At 41.2% G+C, this 25,509-nt stretch overlaps 1 protein-coding gene across 1 annotated transcript in view; it reads left to right on the plus strand.

The window, feature by feature from the left end:
• Adamts20 (ADAM metallopeptidase with thrombospondin type 1 motif 20) overlaps nucleotides 1-25,509 on the plus strand; it is a 120,255-nt gene that overhangs the window by 61,837 nt on the left and 32,909 nt on the right. Inside the window, exons 19-28 of the mRNA XM_005354301.2 lie at nucleotides 4,424-4,550; nucleotides 7,141-7,351; nucleotides 7,481-7,645; nucleotides 8,310-8,474; nucleotides 9,480-9,599; nucleotides 10,111-10,218; nucleotides 10,937-11,101; nucleotides 11,202-11,492; nucleotides 12,349-12,510; nucleotides 13,802-13,975. Of these exons, the coding sequence (XP_005354358.1) occupies nucleotides 4,424-4,550; nucleotides 7,141-7,351; nucleotides 7,481-7,645; nucleotides 8,310-8,474; nucleotides 9,480-9,599; nucleotides 10,111-10,218; nucleotides 10,937-11,101; nucleotides 11,202-11,492; nucleotides 12,349-12,510; nucleotides 13,802-13,975 (1,688 nt within the window). The remainder of the gene's footprint in view (nucleotides 1-4,423; nucleotides 4,551-7,140; nucleotides 7,352-7,480; nucleotides 7,646-8,309; nucleotides 8,475-9,479; nucleotides 9,600-10,110; nucleotides 10,219-10,936; nucleotides 11,102-11,201; nucleotides 11,493-12,348; nucleotides 12,511-13,801; nucleotides 13,976-25,509) is intronic.

Here is a 25,509-nt window from a genome sequence, read left to right on the forward strand (position 1 = left end):
TTCTCTGTAGCTTTGGAGCTTGTCCTGGAAACTAGCTCTTGTAGACCAGGCTGGCCTCGAACTCACAGAGATCAGTCTGCCTCTGCTTCCCGAGTGCTGGGATTAATGGCAGGCACTACCGTTTCCTGGCTGGCTCAGGTTATTATTAAGAGCTAAATTTTGTACTCCGATATAGTCCACGCATAAGGATCTCCATGTAAATGCAGTGGCATGGCTATTCAAGGGGATTCCTCAGATAAGGCGGTAGGAGTTTTAGTGTGGACACCAAGGCGTAGAGTTTATATAGAATGGGATATGAAGGGTTGCAGTGGATTAGAGGGAAGAGGCTCAGGACAGTATGTGGATGAGAAAAGGTGGGTGCAGAGGCAGGAGCCTGGCTGATGAGAATCATCCTGTCATCTCACCTGACGAATGTCAAAGGAACAGCGGTGCTAACCGGGAAAAGGCATTGCCTCCATCTCTTGGCAGCGGGCTGCTCAAGACGACTGCAGGAAATGGTGTCCTGTCACTGTGTGGGCTGGCGTCTCGGGACAGACACAGTAATAGGAGACGCCAGATCAACTGGGGTCAGTGCTAGAGTAGAGACAGTGCACTGGAAAATCTCTGTGTCTTGGGGTTTCTCTTCTGTGGTAGAACATCCTGACCCAAAGCAACTTGGGGAGGAAAGGCACCACTGGCAAAGGGCTGGGGCCTCCCATTCAATCAGTGATCAAGTGCCTGCCCCACAGATCGCTATAAGCCAGTCTTAGGGGCATTTCTCAGTCAAGTGCCTGCCCACAGATCGCTATAAGCCTGTCTTAGGGGCATTTCTCAGTTGAGGCTCCCTCTCTCAGATGACTCTAGCTTGTGTCGAGTTGACAGAAATCTGACCAGGGCACTGGGGAAGTTCAAGGAGTCCTTTTGACAAAGAGGCCTTGGATGAACTTAGCAGAAGACAAGTGGGGTTTGAAAATGTGGGACCAGCCGTCCTGCACTGAGTGTGTAAACAGGTGTGTGGCTGCGGACGTGGGTCCAAACCAAGCAGCAGGTGAACAGAAAGATTCTAGAATAGATTCCCCATGGAAAGAAGAGCTCTGAGAGGTTATGAGCAGAAAGATGGGAACTTCTTTTTTTTTATTTACATACTATGATTTGATTCTTTGTGTAGCCCTGTGGCTTGTGGCTTGTGGCTTGTTTTTCTGCATTCCGAAAGAGATTATTAGATTCAAGATTTTAGAACAGCTGTGCACTTTATTTTAGAATTTTCTTATTTTTTCTTTATTTTTGCATTATTACTCTTTGATCTTGTGCTCACGAATTTATGTTCTTTTACGCTCATTTTGTGAATGCCCCCTTTAAATACCACTTCAATCTTATTTGGGGAATTCGCTTGAGTTTTTCTTAATTTTGTGAGTCCCCCCACTTTTTTTTGTTTTTCCGAGACAAGGTTTCTCTGTAGCTTTGGTGCCTGTCCTGGAACTAGCTCTTGTATACCAGGCTGGCCTCGAACTCACAGAGATTCTCCTTCCTCTGCCTCCTGAGTGCTCGGATTAAAGGCGTGTGCCACCATTGACCAGCATGTGTCCTCTTTTATACCCACCTCCACCATTATGGGAAACAGACCTCAGTATGGTATGGAGAAGAAAAGGTCATTTGTGGGGACTTACTGTCTTTGAAATATTGCCACTCAGTTCTTACACTCGCCCAATTCTTTGACTGGTGGGAATTCTAGATAGATGACTTCTCTTTAGGTACACGAAGGCCTTGCCCTTTGGTCTTCTCTTCCACTTGCCTTGTGATTCCCTGTGCTTGCATGGGACATTTTCCACTCTTGAAGCTTTATGACTTGTTTCCTTGGTTCTAATGATGTCAGAGAACAGGATGCACTGCTGTGTGGCTTCCTTCTAGAAACCCAACTGGGGAAACAGGGAGATGAAGGCAGGACAGACACAGACACAAGCACTGAGAAGCTGGGATTGGGTGGAGCCCTGCTGTGCCTGGTGGGGCAGCAGCAACTAGGAAGCTGAGCATGTTTAACTATGCCCATGGGGAGAAGGGGTTACCAGTCTCCAGGGGTGCCTCTGTAGAGGAGCAGTCTCTCGCTGTAACTATCTAGCGAAGGAAGCTTCAGTCTGCGCTTTGTCTACACTCTGTCAACATCTGCGCATGGACCAGAGGAAGGCATTGCCAGTTTCCAGGGCCCTCGGGCATTGGTCCTTGACAACAATGCACATCCACTAGAGCTTCCTTGGCTGCCTGCGTGGGTTCCTTGATGTGGTGTTCTTTCTTGTCATTTTCCTGGGAATATGTCAATCTTTTTCGAAACAGAGTCTTGAAAATTTTTTGATGATTTTCTCAGCAGCTTTTTTGCCTAAAGTTTGTATTGCTTGAAAGCAAAGCCTCTCAAATTAGAACCTTATAGTGTCTTGTCTTTTGGCCTCCTTGTTTGGTAGCCAAATAGATTTCATTGATTCTCTTGTGTTTTGAGCCTTCCTGAACTCTTTGTTAATGCTTTTTAATATTTAAGAACTAAAATCACTTCCCCACGAATCAGTGGGACAAGACCCTAAAGTCAGCTGACCATCCTTTCTTAGGGAACAGTACACCAAGAAAGAAAAATCTCCTGCCTTCCATGGTCATGGTCACGTGAGGGGAAGATGAAATTGTTCTGGATCCAGGGGGGCACAGAGAGTGCAGTGAGCTGGGAGGTCACCCCATATGAGAGTGTCTTCCTTCATCAACCCGTTTCTGTCAAGGGTGACCTAGCTTTTCTGTGCTGTGTCTTCGGGTTCCTCTTCTCTAGCCCCATGCTGTCCAGTATGGCAGCCACCAGCCATGTGTGGCCAGTCTGTATCAATGTGCTCCATGCGTGAACTACCCACTGGATCTTGAAGATTAAAAGGGAAGAAGACATGAAAATATATTTTAATAATTTGTATATTAGTATGTTCAAATAATCAGATTTTATATGCTTAGGTTTAAATATGAGCATCATTAAAATTAATTTGGCTAGTATCATTTGGTTTTACTATAGTTAGAGGAAGTACAAAATGACATTCGTGACTCACGGGCTCCACTGGTGGCTATCTTTCCAATACGACTTTTCATCTATTCTTCATTTTCCACCCCTCATACATTCACAAGGATGACTTCTTCCTCCTTGGCTCCAATAATGGCTTTTATCCTTTGCTTTTCGTCTTCACAATTTCCTCTTTTCTTCTGTTTCCTTTCTTTTCTTTTGCTCCTTTACATATATGCTTCTACAAAACCATTTGTATTTATTTTAAAAAGGGCTTAGGAGAGATTTGAGATAAGCACATGTTCGTGTTTAGTTAACTAGTTAACTGGGAGTTCAAAGTTGAGCATTCACAAAGCAGAAATTTGATCATGTCACGGACTGCTCGGACTCTGAGGATGATGCGGATTCACGGTGCCCTGACTTTGGGCACCAGTTGCTTTGGCTGTGGCTGTGCTGTAGAGAAACAGCTGCCCTATCTGCATGGGGTGAGCTGAGGACATTGTTGACCAGTCTAAACTTTGGGCTTCATTGCCGTGTCCTGCTCTGTGTAGCTAAGATCATCCACACCACGGAAACAACAGCAGACCTTACTTTTGGAGTAGCTTTAGTCCCAGCAAACAGTGGATGTACAGAAAGAACCGGATATCCCTATTTCCTCACCCCGCCCCCTCCCTCTTCCCTGCTGCTCTGCTATGAGTGCTTGTGTCTTTCGACACGTGTGTATAGCTAGCAGGCTAGTTCTGATCCTTAATGACCAGCTGATGCCAGCAGTGCACACGAGAGCTCGTTCTTCTCGCTGTGAATTCCGTGAATGTTGGCGAATAAACGATGACATGTTTCCACATTCCACTGTCATACAGAGGGAATCATAGCCCTTACCCATGCCCAGGCCTCGCCTCTCCTGTCTTGCAAAGCCTATGGAACTACTAATCTTTGGGTTTCTTGTAATCAGCTTTCTCGTTCCTGAGTCCAGTCTGAAAGGTCGGCCCCACATGGGCAGTGCTGTTCTGGAGGAGAGAAAGTACGAGCGCTGATTGGAACTGTCACAGGCCGTCTCCCCTCCAGTCAGTTCACATAAGTGTCATGTTACCTGACATGCAGGTTGTCATAACACTGTAGGAGTACCCATGGGGAAGTTATTTATGGGGACGATGATCTAGTAATAACACACCATCCGTGCCTTCCAATCCCCGCTGTTCCACTTACCCCCTTACCCGGCCCATCTTCCTTTTGGCTTCCCCAGCCATTGAGGATTCAGCTTAGAAAAAGGAACTCCTGACAACACTGATGTCCCAGTGACCTGGGAATAATACCTAACATTTCTGCTTTCCTACCTGAATCATGTAGGCTCGTTTTTATGACTATGGAGCACCTATTTGTATAGACTTCTCTTTAATTCTTAATTTTCATTTCACTCTGGCTAAGGTCTTCGTAGGAGGAAAATTGTCTGCATTCGTAAGAGTGACCGTGCAGTCGTGTCCGATCAAAGCTGTGGCCACTTGCCGCTGCCCTTGCTTGTGACGGAAAAGTGCAACGCAGACTGTGAACTCAGGTAAAGAGAACTGGTGTGTAATGGAGATGGACTCATCATTAGATAAGGTGTGCTGCACAGTGCCTCCCACAGAGCCAGCAGTCATTAACATCTGTCCTCTGCCTTGTCCTTTAGAATATGTCAGACTCACTAATTCGTGTTCATGCTCAGTATTTCATGTGACTTTTGAATTAATGATATTAGTGAAATACCCATGTGTAGGTCTCAAATTTTGTGTACAATAGGGATAATTTAGTCTGTAAAGTAAATTCAGAAAAATTCTAATCTGGAAGTCCGTGGTTTCAAGATTTGAAATACTAAGTCCATGTAGCATGACTTTGTAATACCCACTGATATTAGGATCCAATAAGTAATATTTGAGAATGAAAAAAATATAGGTTGAGTTCCCTGGTACATTGGAATTGAACTAATATATTAATATTCCTAAGAGAAGTGTAAGCAAGTTGGTACTTCTACCCCAAATTCTAAATTTCTTAAGGGTTTGTGTGTGAGTGTGTAGGCTTGTGTGGGTAACAGGTTAACAAACTGATATAAGCTAAAAGCAATGATTCAAAAACCCCATATTCCTATTAAATTTACATTGCGGTGGTGATGTTTAATATTCAGAGATAGCCAAATCTCTTCTTCGCACATGAAGCTTGGGAATTTGAATGTACTGTTGTGTCGTGCGAAGGCACATGAAAAAGCTTGTGGGAATGGCTAGTGGAGTTGCATGGAGCACAGGGGGGTCCTTTCAGGAAAGGAGGTCTCTGCCTCATGCTTCCTTAGACTGGGGTATGCATATTCCGTGATAAACTCTAGACTACCATTGGGATAATTTGGCCAGAGTTACTCCTTTTACTTCATGAAAAATATTTGCTCACAAATATTTCTAAATAGAAAATGCAGGAGTTAACCAGAGGTTGTGCTATATGTTACAAGAAAACGATTTTACCAGCTTTCAAAGCCTGTATATAAATTGCTGTGCTAAGATTCCCAGCCTCCAACTCCCATTCATGTAACAAGGTTTGGCCTGGGAGTCAGTGTATCCCATGGAGTCTTTAGTCGCCCGTGAGTGCCAGTCTTGATCAACATCATATGCTCTCAAGAAAACTTGCAGTTCTAGATCACACCTCCAAAGTTGCCACCAGCTGTTTGAGTGACACCCAAAACAGTGTTTATACACACACACACACACACACACACACACACACACACACACATATGTATATATATACATATTATATTAGTACATATATAGCTTTAGAACAACTAAGATTTCATTTGGAAGATTGTAAAATCTCTCTTTCTCCCCTGCTCCATCTCTCTCTCTCTCTCTCTCTCTCTCTCTCTCTCTCTCTCTCTCTCTCTCTCCCCTGCTCCCTCCCTCTCTCTCTCTCTCTCTCTCTCTCTTTCTCTCTCAAACACACACACACACACACACACACACACACACACACACACACACGTTTAAACCATTGGAACCCAATCTCTGAGCCTCATTTTCCAATACAAGAACTTTTCTTTTTATTTTCATAAAACACATTTTAATTCATTGGACATTATATTCTTATTTTTCTAAGCTTTTGTATTTTTCAGAAAGCTGCTTATGAACCCTACACTGAGTTTTATCATCTTCCCATGCACTCTGTTTAACAATAGAGAGCAGAGCATTTATAAGCTGACTATATCTGAAAACACACCTTGAGGTCAACATTCCTATGCTGAGCCAATACTGACTACTCATCTCAATCTGCTTCCCGGGTCCTGTGAAGACAGCAAACTACACAGAACCCCACTGTGGACGCCCCACCCTTAGGGCTGAGCCACCCTCCTAGAGTAACACAGATCACCATAGATCTGCAAACACACACTCTGACACTTTTTGTATCATACAGATTGAGACTAGACAGCATCTTCCTTGACCCAGCAGCTCCCAGGTCCTAGGAACGCCACTGAATCACACTTTGTAACAACAGACTTGGGTCAAAGCAAGCAAGCAAGTGAACAAACAAAAAAACCTTTCTGAGATACTGTCTCACTATGTAGCCCAGGCTATCCCTGAGCTTACAGACTTCCTGCTTGGCCTTCCAGGTGCAAAGTGTTATGAAAATGATTAGAAACCAAGGCAACTACTTGTAGTACTCAAACTGTTTGATAACTCAGCGTGGACATTTGATTCAATGTGGTTTTATTTTAAAATGTGACGGAGTGATCTGAGTTTTTGTTAAAAGAAAGCAGTTTTCACAGTTTATATTCATCTTTTAGCTTTTGTTGAATAATAACAGGAAAGGAAGTATCTGTTCAAGATCATCCTCACTTCCGGATGCTAAACCAGGCTCCTGGCATCCTGTGGTAAAGTCAGTCACCTCCTGGTCAGGTTCATAGCCAGCCCTCTGGCAGCAGGGGGCCAGCTCTCCTGCAGAGAATACAACAAAAGACCCAATACGAGAACTTTTCGTACTTAATTCAATGATTTATCAAATAATTTCTAGTGGATTATCCATAAGCTCTTAAAAGTTCTAAAAACTGAATTATGCCCAAGCCCCTGAATCTGTTTTAAATCAATATCCATAAGCCCTGCTCCTAAATGCAGCAACATCTTCTCTAGGTGGCACATCACAGGCAAAAGCGAATGCTCATCCCAGTGTGGCCAAGGCTACAGGACCCTCGACGTTCACTGCATGAAGTACTCCATTCGTCAAGGGCAGACTGTTCCGGTAGAAGACCACTACTGTGGCGACCAGCTCAAACCCCCGACCCGAGAGCCGTGCCATGGCAGCTGTGTTTTAGCGAGGTGGCATTATTCAGAATGGTCCCAGGTAAAATAAAAATGCCTCTCTTTTGACCAGCTAAATGTTTCTATTTCTCTAAAAGGGTATCTTGGTTAAAATTTTGATTTATTTTTTCCTGTTTCTAAACGCCACTGCTTTTGTTTTGTTTTTAATTAGTGTTCTCGGAGTTGCGGAGGCGGGGAGAAGACTCGAGAGTCCTACTGTGTAAATGGCTTTGGCCACCGCCTTGATGACCGACAGTGCCAAGTGCTTCCGCGGGTGATGCTTGGGAATTGCAATGAGTTTCCTTGCCCCAGCTGGGTTACTAGTGAGTGGAGCGAGGTAACACTGAACACGTGCCGTAGAAAAACTGCTGTCATGTCCTGCTAGGGAAACTCACAGTCCAAGACTGTAAGATTCAAATGTGTTTATCATAAAAGCAGTTTTAAAAAAGTAAAACTACCTAGTTCTTCTACTATTTGTAATTATCAGGCCAGCAGTGATGTTTGCTGAGATTTAGTCTCTAACCAACTTCATAAAAAGCAGCAGTGCAAGCATTACTTCCTCAAAGGCTAGCTTTGGAGTTCTGTTGCTAGAACAAATGGACATTTTAATGGGACTTTGATGCATTTATTTATTATTTTTTATCAGTAAAAACTGGGGAGTCATGTATTCGGGTAAGAACCTGAATGATCAGAGAATCGGTGGAAAAGCAACCAGTGACCTCTGTCCAAAAGGGCTGAAGCTCTCTCTATGGCCTTACTGCTCCCAATCTGTCCTTGGTCCTCTAAAACCTCCATGGTTAACTTTGATCAGCTAGTGGCTAGCTCTGCCCTCTGAGTCAAAGCAACCTTTGTGGTTGTAATACCGTCAAAACATCACACAGCAGGGCCTAAGTGGCAGATGTCAGGCCACTGGTTTGTCCAGTGAATGGCTCTTGAGGACTAGGGGGCAAACATTCCAGATCTTTGTGTCACTTTGTGATGCAGCTGTTTTAACTTCCCAGTGTCCTGCCACGTGTGGAAAGGGAATGCAGCAGCGGCAGGTTTGGTGTCAGCTGAGTGACGACCCCCTGAGCGATGGCTTCTGTAATGCCAGTACCAAGCCCGAGTCCCTGAGACCCTGTGAGCTCCGGGCATGCACTTCTTGGCATGTAGGCCCCTGGGGTCCTGTGAGTATATGATGGGACCGTCTCTGCTTTTGCCCGTCTGTATAGGGAATGTCAGAAAGGTTATGCAATAGTCCACCCTCTCCTCGGGAGATTCTTTAAAATGTGGGTTGACATCTGAGGAGCTGGGACAATGGCTCAATGGATAAAGTCCCTTGCTACCAAAGATTGATATTTTGAGTTTGATCCCTGGAACTTTTATAAAGGTGGAAAGGGAAAATGGACTGTCTGATGTCCATACATGTGTAATGGCATGTGTTTGTATACACACATACACACAAACATGTAAAGTAATAATTGAAAATGCAGTCCAATATCAGTAGAATTTTGAAATTGCTGACAGGTTTGCCTTGCTTAATATTTCAGCTTTGTTTTTTAATTTAATTTAACCTAAAATGCTGAAAACACGTGCTTTTAGCAACTTCAAGAGTGTGTAAATATCTCCAGTATCTGTGCTTACATTGCTATTCCTGGGTTTGGGAGTCTTACTGGGAGGCCCTGGGGTGAACAACAGTTAGAACAAGTAAAGGTGGGGAGTTCAGACCCAAGGAGGCTGCCAAGGCTGATGGAAGACTCCCCTAATTTCCTTAACACATACTTCCTTATAGATAAGGAACTTCACTTATTATATGACATTGGGCAGGTTTTTATAACCAAAGTTGTGTTGTCTCCACAAACAGCATAGCAGGTCTCTTTTAACATTTTTATGGTGGCAACTTTGAAAATACATTGATTATAGTGCATTTTGTTAACTGTGGTGTTTAGGTGATACCTGTACAATGGATTTGAATAAATAGGCATGTCAATTCGATTTACTAATTATAGGTCTCAAATCTGATACCAAGTGCTAGTCTGAACAGCTACTAAGAGTACATGTTTTATATATATATATATATATATATATATATATATATATATATATATATATATATCTTTTCTGTTCACTAAGAAAGTGGGCGTTTCTGTAACCCTTGGAAACTGTCTTTGGCACCTGTGGTCTCCTTTCAGTGCACAGCCTCCTGTGGACACGGGTACCAAATGCGTGCTGTGAAGTGTGTCAGCGAGCTTTTTGGCACCATGCTAGATGACAGAGAATGCCAGGAAGCCAGCCGGCCCAGCGACAGACAGGTAAAGGCGGTCTCTTCATGGATCAGGAGCAGAAACAGTAATGAAGTGGAAGGGTTGTCGATATATGTCTTTTACACCCTGAAACACCTTCTGCACACAGAACGTGTCCTTCTCGGTTTTGGCATGCCGTGCTCCACTCTATCTGCTTTAACTTGTACATTCCCCCTCTTCCATGGTGTCTGTGTGAATCCCATGAACTTGCAAAAGTGTTCTTTTCATTGTACAGCCATACCCTCCTTCAGAATGGTCCACGATAGGACTGTTTTGAAGGACTTTGTTCCTTCAGTGGTCAGATAGGATGGTGTCCAAAGGATTGGGATGTAGCCTTCCTACCCGGTATTACCTCTTGCTAGCAGTGTCTCAGCCAGGGAGAACCTAGGTCATCCATTTACATTTCAGCATACAGAATTGTTGCATTCTGAATTTGAAAAAGGAAACCCCGTACAGAATTTCATATATGGCAGATTAAAGAGATAGATGGGATTCAATAGGTTTGTTTTTTCCGTAACAGGAATGTATGGTTGCACCTTGCTTGGTTGTTCCAAAAGTTGGGGCATCCTCCTTACCGGCCATTCCCCTGGGAAAGGCAACCCAGTGGCGCCATGGATCTTGGACCCCAGTAAGTGACCCCGCATGTCTGCTGTGGAGGCTTCACTCGTGTAAAAGCAGTTGCTCAGTTTTGTCAGCTTTAATGTGAGCATCATTCTTGGGTATTTGATGGGATGGAGGATTTACAGGGCTTAGATTTGGGTCGTGGAATGATAAAATCATGGCCATCCTTTTAGTGAGCCTGTGTCTCTGTGCAGGGAAGTGACCCTTCAGGGTGCGTTTTCTAGTCTGTAAAATGAAGATAAGGCCTATGGTCCAGATAGCTATGAGCAGTGGCTATGTTATAGGCAGTTATCAGCTTGTCTCAACTGCAGACATTTTCATGCTGTTTTGTTTTTTAATTGAAAGCTGTTATGGATCAGCCGTTTCATCTTGCTCTAATCCCAGGTTTTAAATTATGGGATCAGATGCCTTCTATTACAGAGCTTTCAAGGTTATTTTTTGATAATATCTAATGATGATTTTACACAAAATGTTTGCAGAACCTTTAATTTTGACATGTGATTAAATGTTGCTTTAAATATTATGGTCATTCAAGTGATTAGATCTGACTTGTAAAACTCATTATCTAAAGTGGAGAATATTACTGCCTTATGTGTATCTGATGCAGGAGATATTACTCCTCTTCTGTGCTCTCCTGGAAAGCTTGGTATTGTGGGACAGAGCGGCTCCAGGTAACAAGTGGGGGTGTGACTAAGCCCATCCCACTATCACTTGGCTTTTTAAAGTGCTCTGTGTCCTGCGGAAGGGGCAGTCAGGCCCGCTATGTGAGCTGCCGCGATGCCCAGGATGGGATGGCCGATGAGTCGCATTGTGCCCACTTGCCCCGGCCTGCTGAAGTGACCCTCTGCTTCAGCCCTTGTGGAGAATGGCAGGCAGGGAACTGGTCACCGGTAAGCATGCGTGTGAGAAAGCAGGCGCTGAATATTTAAATATAATGTTGGATATTAATGCGGGTTATTACATTATAATGCTGGCTGCCTTTCTAATCAGTGCTCAGCTTCCTGCGGACATGGGAAAACCACTCGACGCATTTTCTGCATGAACTACCACCAGCCGGTTGATGAGAGTTTCTGTGACCCTGAAGTTCGTCCTGTGATTGAACAAGAATGTAGCCTGGCAGCCTGCCCGCCCCCATACAGTCACTTCCCCAGCTCCTCCGAGCAGCCAAGCCAGTTTCCAGGCAGAAATAACCCATTAATTCATAAACCAGAAGAGAATCAAAACCAGGGGGTCCACCTGTCAATCAGAGGAAACCAGTGGAGAACAGGCCCGTGGGGAGCAGTAAGCTGTCTTTATTGAGTTATACTAATTTTGTAACTGAATCCTATTGCAGTCCTTTCCCAGATATGTGTGTAATGACATCAAATGTTTTTTAACGTGAATGTTATCTGAAGATCAATAGCTCAGTTCTTCAAAGGCCGAAAGCATTTTGATGCAGAGTACAAGCCCCCAGGGTAATCACTAACCACACTGATTACTAAGGAACCCACTTGAAAGCCTCTTGATTAGAGTCCATATCATACCAAAGAGGGCAAAGCCTGTGATAGGTAAGACTGGATGCTGGGAAGAAACAGAGCCTTGCTGAGGCGGCAGTCAGGAGGCTAGTGCCGGTCTTGAGAGTGTGGGGATTGTGAGTGCTCCTTTCAGAAGAGACTGAGGGTAGCCAGGGGTGAAGGGCCAGTGACAATGCATGTCTATTCTAAAATGCCTTCCCAGTGAGACCGTAAACCGTCCATTTCTTTTTACTTAGCATCTATTTTGAGAGTGAAGGATCATTTTTAATGCAAATTTGAAAGATCTCCTTTTCATCAACAATTTTTATTTATCTTTTTTTAAGACAGGGTCTCACTCTGTAGACCAGGATGGCCTGGACCTCACAGAGATCAGCCTGCCTCTGCCTTTACCTCTGCCTGAGTGCTGGGATTAAGCTCATGCACTACCATGCCAAGCTTTCATCAAAAGAAAAAAAAATTCTAATGAAGCCCTTTGTAAAAAGTCGAGTGATTTTGACAGATTTTCTTGATTGAAATTGGGGCCCCACATGGGCGATTTGACCTCTGACCTTGCTTTGTGTCGAGCACCTTCCTCATTGGGTGGAGTGAGTGTGCCCTGTGTATTTCTGTTCTGTCCTCGTCAGTGCTCCCGAAGCTGTGCAGGAGGTCTTCAGCGCCGGGCTGTGGTCTGCCAGGATGAAGATGGGCACAGTGCTTCTTACTGTGATGTGGCCTCTAAGCCCCCAGAGTCAAATCACTGTGGCTCCGGACCCTGTCCACAATGGAATTTTGGGGACTGGGGAGAAGTAAGTCGTGCTGTCCCCCCATGTCATCTTTGAATGACAAAAGCATCATGCTTCCTGCTGTGGGATCATTTAATCTCACTATCTTGTGTGGAAACAGATTTTTAAAAGTCCTTTTGCAAGAAGCACTCTGGTGTTCCCAGAGAACATTCCCGATTGAGTGTGCAGGGTGTTATTCAACAAAACCGGATGTGCAGGCCAATATGTGTGTATGCTACCACTGTCTTTCAAAAAATGAATATACAGTCATTTAAACTTCTCAAGAAGTTAGATTGATATAGGAACAGAAAACCAAGTTGATGTTTGTGCCATGCTCTATTCTATTGCATGCCACTCATTTGGCTCATTCCTTTAAACCAAATAGTTGTGAATTATTAAGCATTTTTTAAGGCCCAAGCACTCTTAGGCACCATTAGTATAAAGGTAATCGAAATATTAACTCTGACTATTAACAGCTCCCTCACCCCCATGTTTTAGATGAAAAGAAAAAGAAATAATTTTTCTTTTTAATTTTCTGTCCTGCCAGCCAGCTCCCAAATAACCACACAGAGACTTCTTATAAATTTTGAAATCTTGACTGATAGCTTAGGCTTGTTTCTAACTAGCTCTTATAACTTAACCCATTTCTATTAATGAGCTTTCTGACTCTTGGCTTTATTACCTTTACTCTGTTCTGCCCATGTTGATTGCTTTCCTGCTTCCTCTGTACATGGCTGGTGACTCCAACTTCTTTCTGCCAGCATTCTCTCTGCCCCCCAAATCTTACCCATTTAGCCTTTTGTTAAACAAATCACAATGACATATCCTCACACAGTGTAAAAGAATATAAGAATATTCCACAACACTTTTGGAATTAGGTTTTTTTTCTTTTTTAGAATGACTTTAGCACATAATTTCTCTTCAAAAGGAATTTGAAAAATCATTCTTTAAAGGGATACTTTAGCTGGCAACTAAAATGTTTCAAGTTCCTTTAAAATATACTTTAAGCTCTAGCATTGCAGATAATATTTAAATTTTGGATGAATAAATATAAACTTTAGTTGCCAGAGTGCTCACCCAGTCAGTGTGCATGAAACTGTGACTGTGACCCCCAGGACCACATAAACTGAGTGTGCTGTACACCTGTAAGTGGGGGCAAGAGGGTCAGGAGTTCAAGGTCACCCTACATAGTCACAGAGAGAATCCCAGATCAGCCTGGATTATAGGAGACTTTGTCTCAGAAGAAGAAGATGGAAAAAATATAATATTCTCTTTGATGTTTATTGGGTGTAAACTTTCCTGTTTTTATTTTCAGTGCACACAAACATGTGGAGGAGGAATAAAATCAAGATTTGTCATATGCCAGTTTCCCAATGGCCAAATGGCACAGGAACAGAACTGTGAATTGCCCAAGCCACCGAGCATGATGCAATGTCATGTACACGCCTGCCCTGGTGATGTGTCCTGGTATCGGGGACCATGGAAATCGGTACGATAGCAATCATAGTCTTATTATCTTGTTCCTTTTATGTGAATTTCCTCTTTGTAAGTAGGAAAATTCACATGCTATCTCATATCTGATTACTGCTTCTAACAGTGGACCATCGACTGTCCTGGCATGTATATTAAAGTCAACAATTTGAGTAGGAATTCATTCAAGTACTGTAATTACATACGTGTATGTAATGGTTTTATATGTATTTACTTTCTATGTGAATTTTGAACTAATTGAAATGCTTTCCTTCATTGCATCTCTGATTAATTGGACTTGTGCATAATGTTAACCCTTTACTTGTAATAATGGCAGATTAAGGCTGTGTCTTGTTTGAGTTATGACTGTATGTGGCTTTTGTCTGTCACCATCCAATAACTGATCCCAAGTCAAATAACATTATTTTAAAATGTGTTTCCTTGCTGTTAAATTGATTGGTTTAGAATTGTGAAGATAGTAAAGACAAAGGCATTTGCTTACATAAATTGTTCATGGCTTGTTAGATACATTATAGAGAAGTATGACTCATGTAGTAATTTATTATGAATATTCATTTTTCCACTGTGTGGACTAATTGTGGTTTAGGAATATTTTAATTTTCCATTTTTTTGAGTCATAGACAGAACTCAAAGATAGTGCTAATTAATGGTTTCTTTTCTCCAATATTTTTCAAATATCTGATTGAAGTATAATTAATGCACAAATATACTAAAATTAGCATTTTATCACCTTTGTTTTTTAGATCATGAGTAAATGAATATTTTCTTTCAGATAAAAAGGTGATTTGAGACAGTAATCTATTTATAACTAAACTCACAAACTGAGCCATTTTTGTTCAAATTAAGGGGAAATCTAGCCCCTGATGGCCTTGTAGTGGCTTTGTTTTTGAGCCCAGTGGTGCTGTTTTCCCACGGAGCATGACTATGGTGCACAAGTTTTAAACTTCTTCCTGTGTCTCTGCCTTGTGATGGATCCTGAAATACCTAACTGTAAGAATTTTGAGGTCGATTTTCCATCAGGGGTCAGTGCACTGCCTGTTTGGGTATATTTCCTTGGTGCTCAGTTACATGATTTTTTTTTTCCTTGCTGTCACAGTGGCAGAGTGGACTGTATGGACCACAGTGCCTGAAGTATTGACTATCAGGCCATTTCTCAGAAAACATTGCTAGTGCCTGCTCTGTTTAATGAACTCAGAACAGCGTGTCTAAGGGTAGGGCAGAAATAGAATATTAGAACTACAGTGTTCAGTGTGAGGTTCACATAACCTTCCATTTGATACCTCCTGAAATTGTCCACCATGGAAGCCACCTACGTCTGTGTATTGTATTGGAATATATCAGACCCTGTATTCCAGGGACATGTTTGTACATCACTCATATCCTAAGGGAGAAACTTGGATGTCCATTACGTCCTCTGTACAGGCCGCTTTTCAACCTCATAAAAATAATCGGTCCAGACAGCACCTGCGACTACAGAACTTAAGAGAAATCCTCATTTACTACACACCTATTCCAAAAGCAGCTAATCGAGAAATCTTAGTCTTTGCACTAGTGGAGATCTGTAATAACTATATATTTTGATAATTTGAAAATGAAGTTTTTAAAAAGTCTCAATAAATGTTTATGCCAGAATTTTTACAAACCTATTTATTTGCATGTGTAAAATATATATCATGAGAGTGCCTGGATTTCTGTTATTATATGAAGAATATTTATTTTTTCAATTAGTCTTTTATATTAAAAGGACTCAGGGGATCTGAAGTTTTGTTATCAAAACCAGGTATATATATATATAATTTTTTTTTGCCTCTTTCAGTATTGCTACATATTAGCCAAATTTCAGAATACCTCTTATAACAGATTAGATTAGTATTCTTTCATGAGTAGCATTAATTCCTATAGACCCTGCTCATTCAGTTAGAAAATTAAGGGACTGTATATGCATACGCATGGATGAGTGCCATTAAATCTTTTTATTTTAAAGGAAAACAAAAGGAGTATATAAAATCATTATTAAAATATTTTAGAAAAAAGTATGGAGATATCCCTAGCTTTTATTCATGTTCTGGGAAATCTTGTCTTGTAATAACAAAAGGAATAAATGAATTATAACCTGTGCTTGTTAGCTGAATCACTACATTTTTGTAATAAGCCAATGTGAATGGATTGTACCTTAACCGTTCTTCGTTCATGTGTGGTGTTTGTGCTTGGCAAAATGTATATGTATGCTGTATTTTCATCCCTTGCATACCTAAATGTCTTAAGCAACTGACAAACCTTACAATGTAATGAACGGTCCCTGTCTTTGGTGCTGTTTTTCTTAAGTAACAGGCTGTTAATGTCTCTTATTAAAAATTTAACTGTTGAAAGTGAATGTTTTCATATTTTTTTCTGAGTATTTGTATAAGTAACTACAATTTTCTAGATAACTCTTACAAACTAATATAGCAATGTAAATATGTAAGATTTACCATCATCTGTTTGTTCATTTAAAACTACTAGAAATGCTTACATTTTTCCTTTTATGTATTATCAGCAATGAATAAAATGTAGTGGGGGGTTATTATTACAGTTAAAACCAGACTGTTAGTTTGTGACCAGCACAATCTTTAATAGGATCATCACACTTCACACAATTGAACTGCTGGAGAAAATGCTTTTAAAATATTGATTTCCTTGTATTTCTCCAAGGGCTTAAGTAGTTTTCCTAGAATGATTTTGTTCACCATGTGAAATGAACTCATGCCTGATAAGTAAATACTGTGTTCTGGGGTTGAGACCAGCACAATGGGAGCAAGGCAAATGCCATTCCTTGAAGACCCTTTCCCTTAGAACACTTTAGGAAGTTCTTTTTGGAATTGAAAATTTGCTCTTAAAAACCCACTCACTCTGGTGCTTTCCTTCAAAGTGTTTTTTGGGGGAAAAAGTCAAAGGAGTATAGAGAGACAAAAAAAAAAAATAATCATTGAATATCTAAGAAGGATGCATGCTACCCAAATCCTCTCCGAAGTGAGCTGGTGGTCCGAGCACACACACCTGACTCCACAGCTTGCTGTGTTCATGGTTTTGTGTAACACGGCCTCTGCAGCTCTGACTTATGGGTGAGCCTAGGAGCGGCTCGGGACAGAATGGCACCCCCAAAGCCGGCAGCTGCGCAGGAGGAAGGTGATGTGTGGGGAACAGTCCCAAAAGCAGTCATTCATGTCATCTTTTTAAAGAGCAGCCGAGGTACCTACAATAATGATGTCCTTAAATCTGGAAAAAGAACGTACAAACATAATAAGTAGTTTTAAAATTTTTGTTATTTATTGTGTGGTCTGTATGTTTTGTACATCCATGGTACGCGTGCGAATGTCAGAGGACCACTCGCAGGAATCTGTTCTCACTAATAACATGTAGATACCAGAGATGAAATTCAGGTCATCAGGCTCGGAGAGAAGTACTTTAACCCACTGAGACCTCTTGCTGCCCATGGAGAACAATTTTTAAAATAAAATTTAAAATATATTAAATTGCTTTTAACTAGTTATACATGTAAAATGTATTTGAAATTTGCTTATCATATTTATCGCCACATCTTTCTATGGTACATTTATTGTTCTCAAATGTAATATATATACAACATAGTGGGCCCTCTGGTGGTCACTATAACTCAACCAGATGTAGTCCTATCTACAATGACTTGACAATTTAATAGTGAGAGTGTAAAATAAAGGCAGCCACAGGCATGGGGTATTACAGTTGCAGCAACAGTCAAGTGATTTATAATATTGAAGACTCATAAATATTTGGAGCTTGATATGTTAGAATAAACCAAGGATTACTGATGAAGATTACAGTTGGAAGCAGAGGAATTCTGCCAGTAAATCCTTCCAGAAAACGTAAACCAATAGGATGTATTTCTTCATAACATGGGTTACATTGAGAAGGGTCTCGTTCTACTGTCAAACAGTGGGTGTTTCTGCACAACGCCACAGCCTCCTCTGTACATGTGGATTCCATGCTTCACAAAAGGAGAGCAGAGGTAAGCTTACAGATTGCCCTGTGTATCTACTTATGGTGCTCTGAAAATAGTAAAAGAAACCAAGCTGGATCCTGGACATTTTAGACAAATGACCTCAGAAAAACGCGAGGAGATAGCCTAAAGGAAGAGTGGTTGTAGCCTTTGATGTCACCGGAGTTGTAACTTAGAACATATAGCAATTAAGTCATGCCTCTGCATAAGTGGGAAGTGCCAACGTTTTTTATATTTACGTGCTGCAGAATGCAAAAATACCCATGTGTCTGTAGCATTTCTACTGTTTCCCCAGTGAATGCTTTAGATGTGCAAGCTTCTCTGGAAATACTAGATTTTTTTCAGAAGACATTGCTTCAAGCCCTCTAATGCCTCAGCCGAGTCTGCTTGTGGAAGTTAGAGGAGTAATCTTGGTGAACATAGAAAATATGTGTCAGCTTTGGATAGTTGAGAAAACCATATTCTAGCTTCTACGTAATCATAGGAGTCAGACACTATAGTCTGTTTAAATGGTTTCCAAATCTTTCAAAGTCAAGGGCCTTGCCATTTCAGAGGTAGGTATATTTCTCTTAACATGTTTTCATTGTGTGTTCTCTTTCTTTGTACATCGTCTCTAGAAATTAAAATGTGATTATTTGATTTAGAAAAGAAACACAAATGTGAATTTTTAAAGGATCATGTGAATAATACTAAATATGCCTTATTTTATGAAGTTAAGGAAATTTTCTGTCATTGAATTATTTGTTAACCACTTAATTGTTAAGAAGTGTTCAAATATTTTGATGAGTTTTGAAAGTGTAGCTCAACTCCCTAGTGCAGGTCAGAGCATGTGATGTATTTAAAATGTGATTTTAATAATTTCTAGCATTGAAATATTTATTTGGAGAAATCTCTCAAAGGAGCAACACTCATCTGTAGGCACTCTTGTCATATAAGAAACTGGTCTAAAATCAAGTGTGGCAATCATTTTACAAATTTGTCTTAAATGATGCCATTAACTTCTTTAAATTTTTAGGAGTTAAATCTTTGGCTTTTTAACAAATACCTACCTTTGAAACCGCAAGGTCTTTGACTTTGAAAGATTTGGAAACCATTTAAACAGATTATAAAATTTGACTTTGAAGTTTTAAGGATAAATGCTTGGCAAAATAACAAATATTTTCAAACATTTAAAAATGTTTGGGGGAGGTTTCCAAAGCAATTGTTTTCTGGCAAGCACTGTTTGGTCTCTTCTTTATCTCAAATGATGGACATTAGTAGCTCATTGGCTTTCCTGAAAACATTAGCAAATGTAGAACAATGTTGTTTCTAAGATGAAAATTAGAGCTTCATCTTCATGAACCCGTTACTCTCCATGTGTGTGGACACAACTGCCCAAATCCTCCTTGTGCTAAAAACTAAGGCAAAAACAAGTGCCCATAAGAGGAAGTCAGGGCATCTTCTCCTCAACATAGAGAAAAAAACATGTGTTTACATGTGTGTTAACCCAGGGGTCATCAGTGAACAGATAAGAGCTTCAGGGACTCAGTGGATACACTGGGTGTGGGTCAGTGACTGTCCCTTTTGCTGGGAAGGCAGGCATGAAATAGGTGTGGTGTTCAGACTCGTGCCTAAACTTTAAAGGTTATGTTTATGTTTTGGGTCAAAATAAATAAGTAGAACTTCTTAAAATAGTATTTTGGGGTGAAGAAGCTAGGAAGATGGTTTAGTGGGTAGATTATGGGTATTGAGTTTGGATCATCAGAACTCTTGTAAATCAAACTAGACATAGTAGTGATGGCCTACAATCCCAGTTTTCTGATGAGATTGGTGGAGGAGACAGAAAAATCCCTGGAAACTTGCAAGCCAGCTATCCCAGCACACCCTGTGAACAAGAGAGCCTCATAGTGGGAAATAAGGACAGACACCAGAGACTGTTTTCTGACCTCTACCCATGAGCTTTCATGGGCCCACAGTCACATGAAAACACATATATGTTGTATATACAAAAGATAGTATTTAGTACTTAGAAAGGCTTTGAATTTCTGAGTTATGCTTTACAAAGGCTATGACTTAGACTTTGTGTGGCCAAAATGTTTAGTAACATTTCCAAATCCTCACCAGCTAGAGTCAAGATAGAAACTATTAATATTATGTTAGGTGTTTTTGAGACAGACTGGCTCCTGACTCTCTGAGTAGTGAAGGATAGTCTCAGTGTCTTGAGAATTTTGCCTCTACCTCTCAAGGTCTGGGATTGCAGGCAGTTGGCTCCATGGCTGCTCAAAAAAAAATGGTATGACAGGAATCATTATGTATGCCTGTAGATCCCAACACTCAGGAGGTTGACAAGGGAGTTGAAGGCCTATATATAGCAAGATGCCATCTCCACAAAGCAACAACAAACATTTGAGGGGCATGAGAAGATGACTCAGCACTTAGGAGCACTGGTTGCTGTAACATGAGGGCCTGCTTCTTGGGGTTTCTGTCCTGCCTGGTTTCTGTCCTCCCACCAGGTCCCACAGCTGGTAAGCCCCAAAGAAATTACACAGAGGTCTATATTAATGATAAACTTTTTGGCCCATTATCTCAGGCTTCTTATTAACTCTTATAACTTATATTAACCCATTATTCTAGTATATGTTAGCCACATGGCTCACTACCTTTTTCAGTGGGGCAGATGACATCCTGCTTCTTTGGTGTCTAGACAGGACTGTGGAGGAAGCTTCCCTCTTCCCAGAATTCTCCTGTTCTCTTTGCCCCACCTCTACTTCCTGTCTGGTTGTCCCGCCTATACTTCCTGCCTGGCTACTGGCCAATCAGCATTTATTTAAAATATAATTGAGAGAATATAGACAGTTTTCCTGCACCAGGTTGCTCTTTCAGAGAACCCATGTTCAATTCCAAACATCCACAAGGTGACTCATAACCATCTGTAAATACTGTTCCAAAGAATTCAGTGCCCTCCTCTGGCCTCCATGGGCACAAATGCAGACAAGCACTCATAAACATAAACTAATAAATAAAATCTCAAAAAAAGGAAAAAAAACTTAAAACACTGGAAATATAGCATTTGTTTGTCAGGGCTCTGCAGGGACAAGGGGTCCTTTTCTCGCTGGTGCCCATTGTGTTTATACTCTTGGCATCTTTCTATACAGTTTATGTGGACATCGGGGTTGTAAAAGGTTAAAAAAAAGAGAAGAAATGGCACTTTTGGTGAGGCTGGATGAGATACCTCACACCTGTAATGCAAGCACAGGAAAGACTAAACAGAGGAACAGTCATGAGTTTGATGCCAGTCTGGGCTATTGAGCAAGACCCTGAATTAAAAATTAACACACTATCATCAGAAGTCAAGCGTTTTAAACGAGTTCCCTCTCTTTTTTTTTTTAAAGTGGACATACTTACAAAGATATCTTTTGCAAAAATCCATTCCTCTTCGTCATTCTCATTGGAAAATAATTCAGTATATACCTGATGCATTTTTTTTCAGTGTTTGGCAATAGTGTTCCTCAGGGGAAAGATGACAGGTGTCAAGAATCCCCTGGGAGTCTTGCCTCCAGCTCTGACTGTTGAGCTCTGCTCTGAGAACCCAGAAATGCTGTGCTCCAGGCATGCAGGCGCATAAGTCAACGGGACAGCCTTTATTGTTCTTGGGATTTGGAAAAGAAGGGAGAGAAAAGATGGGAGCAGTCGATTTGATGTACATTTGCATAGTGTGTCAAGCACTGTAAAAGATTCCTTCACATGTCATACCGCTACTGTGAGCTCTGCTGTTATTGTCATCATTTTATCTGAGAAAGTAGAGGGCTGGTGAAGTTGAAGCACTGTTAGCTACTGTACACGTTGCTGCAACACGACACCTGATGGAACTACTTAAGAAAGGGTGTGGTTTGGCTCTTAGTTCTAGGAGGGTACAGTCTATTGTGGCAGAAAGGCAGAGTGGTCACTTGCATGGGCAACCAGGGAGCATAGTGTGGACAGGAAGTGAGGCTGAACTACAAAACCTCAGTGCTCATCTCGGTTACCCTCTTTATCCAGAAAGCCTCCACATCCCAAACAGTGCCACCAGCGGGGACCAAGTGTTCAAACATATGAGTTTCTGGGGAACAGTGTGTGGGGAAAAATGCCCCACGTTGGGCACCTTTTGTGAACAGAGACTCTACTTTCGCTTTCCAGCCTCCCAGACTTGAATAATCACACAGAAACTATATTAAATGCAACGCTGTTTGGCCAATGATTTAGATATATTCTTAGCTAGCTCTTATATTAAATTAGCTCATTTCTTTCTTTTTTTTTAAAGATTTATTCGTTTATTATATATACAATGTTCTACTTCCATGTCAGAAGAGGGCACCAAATCTTATAGATGGTTGTGAGCCACCATGTGGTTGCTGGGAATTGAACTCAGGACCTCTGGAAGTGCAGTTAGTGCTCCTAACCTCTGAGCCATCTCTAGCCCATTTCTATTAATCTGTGTATCACCGCAAGGCTGTGGCTTACAAGTAATATTTTGACATTTTTCTCCTTAGGCAGCTACATTGCATCTCCTTGACTCTGCCTACTTTCTCTTTCTATCTCTATTCAGTTTTCCCACCTGGCTTTACTCTGCTAAGCCATTAGCCAAACAGCATTATTCATTAACCAATAAAAGCAGCACAAATATAGAAGGACATCCCACATCAGCAAACCACACTAAGCATCTAGCCATAGGTTGCCCAAGTACTGACAGCTACTTCAAAATATAAGTGTCTTCTTCTACCCCACATGTTTTTATTATCCAACCCATCACTTCCCACTATTAAAACTCATAAAAACCCATCTTACATTTTAACAAAAATAATTCATTTTATGTGCTTTTGGTAATTATTTAAAATGGACTCAATTTAATTGACTTATAAATTTAATTCCTAAAGCCATTCCATTGCCACTTCTGTTGCACGTGACAAGCAGACATTAATTTGTGCAGTGTAAGGCTTTCCTTTAATTCCTACTCTGACTTACCCCTGCCTAGAACACTTATACAGCTCATTCATGCCTCATCAGAGAGCTGCATATTCCTTTTGGGACCTTTACAACCCTGTTTAAAAACAAACTTCCTGGCCTTCCTTTTATCAATCCCCTAAGCAGCTCACAAAGCATCTGTGGAAATGGGGATGGTCATTCGTGCTTTTGTTGTTGTTGTTATTTAGTTTTCAGAATGTTTTCAGTGTTATCATAGTAATGCTTTAAATGTTTGTATCCAAAAATAAAAGTACACTCGAGTTTTATGGTCTGTCCACACTGAAGAATTTCAGTTTTTCCACAATGGAAGGAAGGTGCTCATGGTTCTTCCTGTTGGCTCCAAGGTAGGGTACATATGGCATTTTTTATTATAGAGAGCATTGTACATTCTTGTAAAAAGCAATATCCTGGCTTCCTATGGTTTTTAAAAGCATCAAGAAAAAAATCGGCTCAGAATAACACCAGTGAAACAGTTATTAAAATTTGGGGTGTGAAGTAGAACTGGAGAGATGGCTTTGTGTTTAAGAGCACTGACTGCTCTTCAAGAGGACCCACATGGCAGCTCACAAACGAAGCAGGCTTTTTCTTTTAGGCCACCAACCAAGTCCCAAATCATGATGCAGAGACTTATTAGTTGTGAATGGCCTACCGACCTTAGGCTTATTTCTGGCTAGCTCTTTTAACTTAAATTAACCTGTCTCTCTATCTCTGCCTTAGGGCTTTTTACTTGCCTTTCTTCTGTATATCCTTCACTCCTTACTGTGTCTGTTTGTCTTGTGTCTCCCTTGGGCTCCCCTCTTTACTCTGGTTCTTTCTTCTCAATTTTCTCTCTCCTATTTATTCTCTCTGCTTCACAGCCCTGCTTATCCTTTCTCCTGACTAGCTACTGGCTATTCAGCACTTTATTAGTCCAAACAGATGCCTTAGGCAGGCTAGGTGAAACAAATGCAGTATGTCTTTACCTGATTCATTGCACATGGATACAGCATGAAACAAATGCAGGGTAAACAAAAGTAACACACTTTACACAGTTAAAGTAATATTCTGCAGCATGAACAAATGAAGCACATCTTTGGTGAAAATAATATTCTGCAGGGGCTGGAGAGATGGCTCAGTGGTTAAGAGCATTGCCTGCTCTTCCAAAGGTCCTGAGTTCAATTCCCAGCAACCACATGGTGGCTCACAACCATCTGTAATGAGGTCTGGTATCCTCTTCGGCCTGCAGGCATACACACAGACAGAATATTGTATACATAATAAGTAAATAAATAAATATTTTTTTAAAAAAGAAAATATTATTCTACAGAACACAAATGTCTGCAATTCCAGTTCCAGGGGATTCTGTACCCATTACCAAACACCAATGCAAATAAAATAAAAATGAATAAACTTTTAAAAAGCGGGGCAGTATTTTCACGATTCTCATGTTAGCCACAGCTTTTGTTTCTCAAAATAAGTAAAGATTTCTTCCCTAGATAAGTGTAACTCCAGATAGGGACTCTAAACCAGTCTTGCTTGCAAACAGACAGTGTGGAGAAGTCTGAAATACTCCTTATTCCTTAAGTTGAAAACAAATTGCAAGCCTTAGAGTAATGGCAGGATTCCCTGGGTAGTTCCTGCTGCAAATAATGCTTTCAGCCAAGTGAGATGGCTCAACCCTTTAGTTCCCGAACTCGAGGCAGAGGCAGAGGCAGAGGCAGAGGCAGAGGCAGAGGCAGAGGCAGAGGCAGAGGCAGAGGCAGAGGCAGAGGCAGAGGCAGGTAGACTATGTGAGTTTGATCTATGTAGCAAGTTCCCGACCAGCCAGGGCTACATAGTAAGACCCTGTCTTAAATAATATGATGCTGCTGAGGCTTGAATTTGAATTGGAATTACATGTAGTACTGCTTCTAGCAAAATAAAGCTGAGTTTAGTAGCACCTGTACTGGTGAAAATATTTTTTAATCAATTTGACACAAACTATAGTCATCTGAGAGGAGAAAAGCTCAACTGGGTGTTGGTCTTCTTGTCTGACTGAGCCCAGGGTGGGTGGCGCCTGCCCCGCAGGTGATCCTTATAGAACAAGGCAAGCCAAGCAGCGTTCCCCCAGGGTCTCTGCTTCAGTTCCTGTCTCCAGGTTCCTGTTATCAGATTATCCAGGTTTCTTGGGTCCATGTCTGTCACAGCATCAGAGAAGCAAATTAGAACAGCATCTTTGCCAGTCTGAAATCACCTCCTCACCTCTGACTGAGGAGTCAGTTCGGTCCCTGAGACCTTTGGTCCCTAGTCACAAGAGATTTTTTTTTTCCTCTAATTTTCTAACACGTATTTGCATGTGGTAAGCGTTTCTATATAAGATACTTATATGGATCAATGTAACTTTGCTTCAAGTTTGGTATTTGAAACTGAATAGTAACCTTTGCAGTTGCATAGACAATATTGCCAAGTAGATGACAATAAGTTATCATTAAGTATTCGAATTGATGCTGGCCAGTGGTGGTGCATGTCTTTAAACCCAGCACTTGGGAGGCAGAGACAACTATATATATATATATATA

This window comes from Microtus ochrogaster, chromosome 15 (assembly GCF_000317375.1).
Source record: "Microtus ochrogaster isolate Prairie Vole_2 chromosome 15, MicOch1.0, whole genome shotgun sequence".
In the NCBI taxonomy this organism is placed as follows: Eukaryota; Metazoa; Chordata; class Mammalia; order Rodentia; family Cricetidae; genus Microtus; species Microtus ochrogaster.